This window comes from Salmo trutta, chromosome 13 (assembly GCF_901001165.1).
Source record: "Salmo trutta chromosome 13, fSalTru1.1, whole genome shotgun sequence".
NCBI lineage: Eukaryota > Metazoa > Chordata > Actinopteri > Salmoniformes > Salmonidae > Salmo > Salmo trutta.
Genome location: NC_042969.1, coordinates 88,820,118 through 88,830,680, shown reverse-complemented (window position 1 = coordinate 88,830,680; position 10,563 = coordinate 88,820,118). Strand labels below are relative to the sequence as shown.

Sequence of the window (10,563 nt, the reverse complement as noted above, 5' to 3'; positions counted from 1 at the left end):
CTATTTTATTTAAAATGTCAAATCAAATCAAATCAAATGTATTTATATAGCCCTTCTTACATCAGCTGATGTCTCAAAGTGCTGTACAGAAACCCAGCCTAAAACCCCCAAACAGCAAGCAATGCAGGTGTAGAAGCAAATCTAAATGTGAATCAAATAACATGCATGCATGATAAGTCATGATGAACTGCTCATGGTTCAATGGATCTAAAACACAAAACACAAAGAAATGGGCCAAATCTAAATAGTGCAAATTCTAAACATTGTTTAAACACTGTAATTATGTTATTAATGCATAACTCCCTCATTGCATCAATTAATTCCAGCTAACCACCTCATTAGTTCGTCTTCTATTTGATCTGATGAATAGAACACGAGGGGAATAAAATCATGCATTTTAAAGCTCATAACTTTATGAACCAACTTAACCCTACTAGCCAACTATAATCAATCAGATCACTCATGGGCGCATCATAAACAAGCCTACTGAGGAAGTGACTACTGCATTGGTTGAATAGTTCTTGTCTGTTTATAGCATATAGTGGGTGGGGGTTCAAGGGATATAAAACCCAAACCCAGCATTACACACACACCACATCAGGGTCACCTGAAATTAGTATAACAAGCACACACAATGACTTATGATGAGGTGAGTCTGGCTGAATGCATTACATCCATGCAGGTCTGGGCAGATTATTTTTGTAACTGAGGATTGCCTCTAGAGCTAGAAATGTGGGTTTACTATATCTGGTTGTTCTGATTCTTGAGTTAACAGGAGAAAAATATCATTTTTAATTTAAAGTAAAAAAAAAAAAAATAATGTAAAGTAAGGTGCACTGTATTCCATTACTTTAGAAAATGTAAATCTATTGAAATGAAACGGTAATATTCAATTGGTTAGTTTATTGTAATGGTGTGGACAGAATAAATGCTGTTTTAAATCCCTGTATTAATATTTAAAAAAAAAAAAATCTGTACAATGTGTAACCTTTATTTAATTGGCAAGTCAGTTAAGAAGAAATTCTTATTTACAATGACAGCCTACTCCGGCCAAACCTATGGGACTCCCAATCACTGCCGGATGTGATACAGCCTGGATTATTACAGCCAAAGAACCACTTAGATTCTGACCATGGCTATAAAAAGAGCTATTTCACAACAACAGCATAGAGAAATGCATGTTTGATTGAATAGCATCCTCAGATGGGTGAATTGGTTACGGACGCCTGATCACAAATCCATGTACTATTTACCGTAAGAGAGGAAGTGAAAAATGTCTGCTCTCCTCTCTATTTCCTGTCTATTTGTGTTATATCTCTACAGAGAGGAAAGACATACACAGATGTCCTCTCCTTTATACTGCTGGGCTTCCTCTTGCCTACCTCTTTTCACTGCACTTGTCCACACCAATTAAAAGCAATTAAGCCACAAAACGTTTTATATTGTAACAACATCATTATCCATTATCTTGTCAAAGAGCTACAATGGACGTTGACAGGATTTCAGGACGTCAAACTGTGAGGTGTAAAGTAAAAGTACATCAATCAATATACAACAAAATATATAACTTTCACCAGCAAAACATGATTTTCAACCTGATTTTCAACCTGATTTTCAACCTGTTTTTCAACCTGTTTTTCAACCTGATTTTCAACCTGATTTTCAACCTGTTTTTCAACCTGATTTTCAACCTGTTTTTCAACCTGTTTTTTTAACCTGATTTTCAACCTGATTTTCAATCTGTTTTTTAACCTGATTTTCAACCTGATTTTCAACCTGTTTTTCAACCTGATTTTCAACCTGTTTTTCAACCTGATTTTCAACCTGATTTTCAACCTGTTTTTCAACCTGATTTTTAACCTGTTTTTCAACTTGATTTTCAACCTGTTTTTCAGGGTTCATTTGAGGACGGGGATCTTTTCTTTGGCTTTGATAACTACACAGACCTGGAGAGTCCTAACAACAGTAGCAGTGATACTGAGTACACCTGTAATGATGGAGCAGGTCTCCAGCTGTTTCATACTGTGTTCCAACCCCTGGTCTACAGCCTGGTGTTCTTCCTGGGGCTGACAGGTACACACACACACACACACACACACACACACACACACACACACACACACACACACACACACACACACACACACACACACACACACACACACACACACACACACACACACACACACACACACACACACACATACACATACACACACACACAAACACACACACACCTGTTTCATACTGTGTTCAAACCACTGGGGTCTAAATTCTGGTGTTCCTGCTGGATCTTCCAAATAGTCCAGGTATAACACCACCTAATAACAGTCTTTAAGTGTATTATCTTATGGTTTATATTCCACCTAATAACAGTCTTTAAGTGTATTATCTTATGGTTTATATTCCACCTAATAACAGTCTTTATGTGTATTATCTTATGGTTTATATTCCACCTAATAACAGTCTTTAAGTGTATTATCTTATGGTTTATATTCCACCTAATAACAGTCTTTATGTGTATTATCTTATGGTTTATATTCCACCTAATAACAGTCTTTAAGTGTATTATCTTATGGTTTATATTCCACCTAATAACAGTCTTTAAGTGTATTATCTTATGGTTTATATTCCACCTAATAACAGTCTTTATGTGTATTATCTTATGGTTTATATTCCACCTAATAACAGTCTTTAAGTGTATTATCTTATGGTTTATATTCCACCTAATAACAGTCTTTATGTGTATTATCTTATGGTTTATATTCCACCTAATAACAGTCTTTAAGTGTATTATCTTATGGTTTATATTCCACCTAATAACAGTCTTTAAGTGTATTATCTTATGGTTTATATTCCACCTAATAACAGTCTTTATGTGTATTATCTTATGGTTTATATTCCACCTAATAACAGTCTTTAAGTGTATTATCTTATGGTTTATATTCCACCTAATAACAGTCTTTATGTGTATTATCTTATGGTTTATATTCCACCAGGTAACAGTCGTCATGTGTATTATCTTATGGTTCATATTCCACCTAATAACAGTCTTTATGTGTATTATCTTATGGTTTATATTCCACCTAATAACAGTCTTTATGTGTATTATCTTATGGTTTATATTCCACCAGGTAACAGTCTTCATGTGTATTATCTTATGGTTTATATTCCACCTAATAACAGTCTTTATGTGTATTATCTTATGGTTTATATTCCACCTAATAACAGTCTTTATGTGTATTATCTTATGGTTTATATTCCACCAGGTAACAGTCTTCATGTGTATTATCTTATGGTTTATATTCCACCTAATAACAGTCTTTAAGTGTATTATCTTATGGTTTATATTCCACCAGGTAACAGTCTTTATGTGTATTATCTTATGGTTTATATTCCACCTAATAACATTCTTTATGTGTATTATCTTATGGTTTATATTCCACCTAATAACAGTCTTTATGTGTATTATCTTATGGTTTATATTCCACCTAATAACAGTCTTTAAGTGTATTATCTTATGGTTTATATTCCACCTAATAACAGTCTTTATGTGTATTATCTTATGGTTTATATTCCACCAGGTAACAGTCTTTATGTGTATTATCTTATGGTTTATATTCCACCTAATAACAGTCTTTATGTGTATTATCTTATGGTTTATATTCCACCTAATAACAGTCTTTATGTGTATTATCTTATGGTTTATATTCCACCAGGTAACAGTCTTTATGTGTATTATCTTATGGTTTATATTCCACCTAATAACAGTCTTTATGTGTATTATCTTATGGTTTATATTCCACCTAATAACAGTCTTCATGTGTATTATCTTATGGTTTATATTCCACCTAATAACAGTCTTTAAGTGTATTATCTTATGGTTTATATTCCACCAGGTAACAGTCTTTATGTGTATTATCTTATGGTTTATATTCCACCTAATAACATTCTTTATGTGTATTATCTTATGGTTTATATTCCACCTAATAACAGTCTTTATGTGTATTATCTTATGGTTTATATTCCACCTAATAACAGTCTTTAAGTGTATTATCTTATGGTTTATATTCCACCTAATAACAGTCTTTATGTGTATTATCTTATGGTTTATATTCCACCAGGTAACAGTCTTTATGTGTATTATCTTATGGTTTATATTCCACCTAATAACAGTCTTTATGTGTATTATCTTATGGTTTATATTCCACCTAATAACAGTCTTTATGTGTATTATCTTATGGTTTATATTCCACCAGGTAACAGTCTTTATGTGTATTATCTTATGGTTTATATTCCACCTAATAACAGTCTTTATGTGTATTATCTTATGGTTTATATTCCACCTAATAACAGTCTTCATGTGTATTATCTTATGGTTTATATTCCACCAGGTAACAGTCTTTATGTGTATTATCTTATGGTTTATATTCCACCTAATAACAGTCTTTATGTGTATTATCTTATGGTTTATATTCCACCAGGTAACAGTCTTTATGTGTATTATCTTATGGTTTATATTCCACCTAATAACAGTCTTTATGTGTATTATCTTATGGTTTATATTCCACCTAATAACAGTCTTTATGTGTATTATCTTATGGTTTATATTCCACCTAATAACAGTCTTTATGTGTATTATCTTATGGTTTATATTCCACCAGGTAACAGTCTTCATGTGTATTATCTTCCGGTCCCACCAGGTAACGGGCTGATGTTAACGGTGCTGCTGAAACGCCGTGGCCTCCTGCGGATCACAGAGATCTATCTGTTACACCTGGGCCTGGCTGATCTGATGCTTCTAGCCACCTTCCCCTTCGCGCTGGCACAGGTGTCCTTTGGGGTGGTGTTCGGAGACGTCCTGTGTAAGCTGATTGGGCTGTTGAACCGACTCAACTTCCTTTGTGGGAGTCTCCTCCTGGCTTGTATCGGCTTCGACCGTTACCTGGCCATCGTGCACGCCATCACCAGCCTCCAGAGCCGACGCCCAAGGAATGTACACCTCACCTGCCTGGCGCTGTGGCTCGTTTGTCTGGCCCTGTCTGTCCCCAATGCTGTGTTCCTGTCTGTAGGGGAGAGTCCCATAGACCCGACTCAGCTCTCGTGCTTCTTCCACAGTCACGGTCTCCATGCAAACAACTGGGATCTGACGGTGGGTCCCCCTCAAACGGGCTCAGCACTTCATTTCGCTGATCCAGTTATTTTTTGTTGGCTTGTGTGACCTGGATGGAGCACAAGCTGGTGAAACCAATCTCCTGCATAGCATGGAATCTCTCAGCCAGAGACAGGGATTTAGACCTGGATGGAGTCTCTCAGCCAGAGACAGGGAGTTAGACCTGGATGGAATCTCTCAGCCAGAGACAGGGATTTAGACCTGGATGGAATCTCTCAGCCAGAGACAGGGATTTAGACCTGGATGGAGTCTCTCAGCCAGAGACAGGGATTTAGACCTGGATGGAATCTCTCAGCCAGAGACAGGGAGTTAGACCTGGATGGAATCTCTCAGCCAGAGACAGGGAGTTAGACCTGGATGGAATCTCTCAGCCAGAGACAGGGATTTAGACCTGGATGGAATCTCTCAGCCAGAGACAGGGAGTTAGACCTGGATGGAATCTCTCAGCCAGAGACAGGGAGTTAGACCTGGATGGAAACTCTCAGCCAGAGACAGGGATTTAGACCTGGATGGAATCTCTCAGCCAGAGACAGGGATTTAGACCTGGATGGAATCTCTCAGCCAGAGACAGGGATTTAGACCTGGATGGAATCTCTCAGCCAGAGACAGGGAGTTAGACCTGGATGGAATCTCTCAGCCAGAGACAGGGATTTAGACCTGGATGGAATCTCTCAGCCAGAGACAGGGATTTAGACCCGGATGGAATCTCTCAGCCAGAGACAGGGATTTAGACCTGGATTGAGTCTCTCAGCCAGAGACAGGGATTTAGACCTGGATGGAATCTCTCAGCCAGAGACAGGGATTTAGACCTGGATGGAATCTCTCAGCCAGAGACAGGGAGTTAGACCTGGATGGAGTCTCTCAGCCAGAGACAGGGATGTAGACCTGGATGGAATCTCTCAGCCAGAGACAGGGATTTAGACCGTCAAACTTGTCAGACTTAGCCAGTAGGTATTTTCAAATAACCACGTACGCATACATTTGCTGCCTGTGTTCCAAATGGCACTCTATTCCCTATTGGTCAAAAGTGTATATAGAGAATAGGGTGCCATTTGGGATAGATCACTGGTGTCTCAATCTAGTGGGAATAAACCAAGGGATATATGTGTACCTCTGTTCCAGGAGAGGCTTCTGACCCACGTGCTGTGTTTCTTTCTGCCTCTCGGGGTCATGACCTACTGCTACGCTGCTGTGGCGGTCACCCTGCACCATAGCCAGAGAGGTCATCGCAGCCTGGAGAAAGAGGGAGCCATCAGGCTGGCTGCACTAGTAACTGCTGTGTTCTGCCTGTGCTGGCTGCCCTACAACATCACCATGCTGGTGCGAACTGATTCCTTCATTTATTGATTCATTCATTGATTTCATTTATTTGATGATCCCCCCCCAAAAAATGTTATGTAGTTAAGAACATGCAGAATATACTGTTTTGTTTTAAAATCAACGATAACAATAAATAAATATATTTATATATATATATATATATATATATATATACAGATATAGAATATAGATAATAAATATAGATAGATACATAGATAATAAATATATATATAGATAGATAGATATAGAATATATATAATAAATATATATATATAGATAGATATAGAATATAGATAATAAATGTATATATAGATAGATATAGAATATAGATAATAAATGTATATATATATATATATATAGATATAGAATATAGATAATAAATACATATATATATATATATATAGAATATAGATAATAAATACATATATATATATATATATATATAGATATAGAATATAGATAATAAATACATATATATATATAGATAATAAATAAAGGTGAAATAAAAAAAATAATAATAACACAAAGCCACTGTGTGTGTATGAAATGGTGCCCTATTCCCTATATAGTGCACTACTTTATACTACAGCCCTATTCCCTATATAGTGCACTACTTTATACTACAGCCCTATTCCCTATATAGTGCACTACTTTATACTACAGCCCTATTCCCTATATAGTACACTACTTTATACTACAGCCCTATTCCCTATATAGTGCACTACTTTACACTACAGCCCTATTCCCTATATAGTGCACTAAATCAAAATCAAATCAAATCAAATGTATTTATATAGCCCTTCGTACATCAGCTGAAATCTCAAAGTGCTGTACAGAAACCCAGCCTAAAACCCCAAACAGCAAGCAATGCATGTGAAAGAAGCACGGTGGCTGGGAAAAACTCTCTAGGAAAAACTCCTGAGAAAGGCCAAAAACCTAGGAAGAAACCTAGAGAGGAACCAGGCTATGAGGGGTGGCCAGTCCTCTTCTGGCTGTGCCGGGTGGATATTATAACAGAACATGGTCAAGATGTTAAAATGTTCGTAAATGACCAGCATGGTCAAATAATAATAATCATAGTAGTTGTCGAGGGTGCAACAAGCACGTCCGGTGAACAGGTCAGGGTTCCGTAGCCGCAGGCAGAACAGTTGAAACTGGAGCAGCAGCATGGCCAGGTGGACTGGGGACAGCAAGGAGTCATCATGCTACTCTATACTACAGCCCTATTCCCTATATAGTGCACTACTTTACACTACAGCCCTATTCCCTATATAGTGCACTACTTTATACTACAGCCCTATTCCCTATATAGTGCACTACTTTACACTACAGCCCTATTCCCTATATAGTGCACTACTTTACACTACAGCCCTATTCCCTATATAGTGCACTACTTTATACTACAGCCCTATTTCCTATATAGAGCACTACTTTACACTACAGCCCTATTCCCTATATAGTGCACTACTTTATACTACAGCCCTATTCCCTATATAGTGCACTACTCTTGACCAGAACCCTGGGCCCTATAATACAATACAAAGTACATAGAACTATATAGTGGCCCAGGTCAAAGAAGTGCATTGTAAACTGGAGGGAACAGGTGCCATTGACTTCTCTCCACTGTGACGTTTAGGTGAAGACCTTGATGGATCGAGGGTTGGACACTGGTTTGAGCTGCCAGTCCCGGACTAGTTTGGATAAGGCCTTGGTGGTGACAGAGAGCCTGGGGTACACACACTGCTGCCTCAACCCACTGCTGTACGCCTTCACTGGGGTACGGTTTCGGCAGGATCTCCTGAGACTGCTGGCCCACTGAGGCTTTGGCAAAGGGGTGTACTCAGAGGAGACGGGAGTAGGGCGTCAGCGTCGTTCTCTAAAGGATTCACCGCCACAACCACTAAAATCCTCATGTGACCAACATATTTTACTGTTACAACTCAGGTGAAATGTGTCTTACACATAGTTTCTTTAAAGGGATACTGACGGTTAAATCTGATCTTTGAATTAATTATGAGTAACAGTATTGTATTTTCAGCTTACAAATGGATTTTACTGTTACAACTAAGAGCTGGGGGGGGGGTTACTGTTAGAGCTTGGGAATCATTAATCAACCTTCTGTATGTCTAACCTCTCTTTATGGGTCTGGGAATCATTATTCAACCTTCTGTATGTCTAACCTCTCTTTATGGGGCTGGGAATCATTAATCAATCTTCTGTATGTCTAACCTCTCTTTATGGGGCTGGGAATCATTAATCAACCTTCTGTATGTCTAACCTCTCTTTATGGGTCTGGGAATCAATAATCAACCTTCTGTAAGTCTAACCTCTCTTTATGGGTCTGGGAATCAATAATCAACCTTCTGTATGTCTAACCTCTCTTTATGGGGCTGGGAATCATTAATCAACCTTCTGTATGTCTAACCTCTCTTTGTGGGGCTGGGAATCATTAATCAACCTTCTGTATGTCTAACCTCTCTTTATGGCGCTGGGAATCATTAATCAACCTTCTGTATGTCTAACCTCTCTTTGTGGGGCTGGGAATCATTAATCAACCTTCTGTATGTCTAACCTCTCTTTGTGGGGCTGGGAATCATTAATCAACCTTCTGTATGTCTAAGCTCTCTTTATGGGGCTGGGAATCATTAATCAACCTTCTGTATGTCTAACCTCTCTTTATGGGGCTGGGAATCATTAATCAACCTTCTGTATGTCTAACCTCTCTTTATGGGGCTGGGAATCATTAATCAACCTTCTGTATGTCTAACCTCTCTTTATGGGGCTGGGAATCATTAATCAACCTTCTGTATGTCTAACCTCTCTTTGTGGAGTTGTGACAACATATTCACCTGCTTGTGCAAGCCTCGTGTATATACTGACATACGGAGTCTTCCTTGATTGCATGCAATAACCCAATGTGTGACAAACGCTTGTGCGTATAAACATCTATTTGTGTCCCAGATAGCGTATAAACGTCTATTTGTCTCCCAGATATCGTATAAACATCTATTTGTCTCCCAGATAGCGTATAAACGTCTATTTGTGTCCCAGATAGCGTATAAACGTCTATTTGTCTCCCAGATATCGTATAAACATCTATTTGTCTCCCAGATAGCGTATAAACGTCTATTTGTGTCCCAGATAGCGTATAAACGTCTATTTGTCTCCCAGATAGCGTATAAACATCTATTTGTGTCCCAGATAGCGTATAAACGTCTATTTGTCTCCCAGATAGCGTATAAACATCTATTTGTGTCCCAGATAGCTTATAAACGTCTATTTGTGTTCAGGATAGTTTTCTTAAAGTGTGAAAGTGTAATATTGTTCTTTAGCCAGTAGGCCTGGATTGCCAATTACTTGACTGTATGTGAAATGTATTGAACATTTTTTTATTTTTTTTTACAAATAAAATATGATTGAGTGCTTGCCAATGTTGTTCACACCAGCCAATCTTTATCCTCCTACCACTCATCAGATCAGTGACTACTTTGTATAAACGTATAAACTACTATGTCTAAAGTAGATACTGTGTCTAGAAGTATAAACTACTGTGTCTAGAAGTATAAACTACTGTGTCTAGAAGTATAAACTACTGTGTCTAGAAGTATAAACTACTGTGTCTAAAGTATAAACTACTGTGTGTCCGTCTGCTCCCGCTCTTTCCTTCCCCTGGCGCTTGAGGGCGCCAGATTACCCTGCATCACAAGCTCCTGCCATCATCACTCACACCTGCCCTCCCTCGTCACTCGCTTCAGCGTTATTGGACTCACCTATCACCTGTTATTTCCTCCCCTATATTTGTCAGTTCCCCAGCTCTGTTCCCCGCTGCTGCATTGTATTGTTTTTGTCTTTTGAATTTGTTTGCTGACGCTGTTCCTGTCTCGTCTCTGTCCGTTATAATGAAACGTTTTACTCCCCGTACCTGCTTCGTCTCTCCAGCGTCATTCCGCGTGACAATGTGTCTAAAATATAAACTAACGTGTCTAGAAGTATAAACTACTCTGTCTAGAAGTATAAACTAGTTTTTCTAGAAGTTTAAACAACTGTATCTAAAAGTATAAACTACTGTG

General features: G+C 38.2%; 1 protein-coding gene across 1 annotated transcript; it reads left to right on the top strand.

The window, feature by feature from the left end:
• Positions 1–425: 425 nt before the first annotated feature.
• On the top strand, positions 426–9,924 carry cxcr5 (chemokine (C-X-C motif) receptor 5). The gene is made up of 5 exons (XM_029773940.1): positions 426–649; positions 1,896–2,073; positions 4,704–5,152; positions 6,296–6,493; positions 8,130–9,924. Exons 1-5 carry the CDS (start codon positions 635–637, stop codon positions 8,310–8,312), a joined length of 1,023 nt encoding a protein of 340 aa, XP_029629800.1. The 5' UTR covers positions 426–634; the 3' UTR covers positions 8,313–9,924.
• The last annotated feature ends 639 nt before the right edge of the window (positions 9,925–10,563 follow it).

Coding starts and splice junctions, on each gene's coding strand:
- cxcr5 (XM_029773940.1), top strand. Junction 5,153..6,295: donor CAAACAACTGGGATCTGACG/GTGGGTCCCCCT, acceptor CCTCTGTTCCAG/GAGAGGCTTCTGACCCACGT. Junction 6,494..8,129: donor CCTACAACATCACCATGCTG/GTGCGAACTGAT, acceptor TGTGACGTTTAG/GTGAAGACCTTGATGGATCG.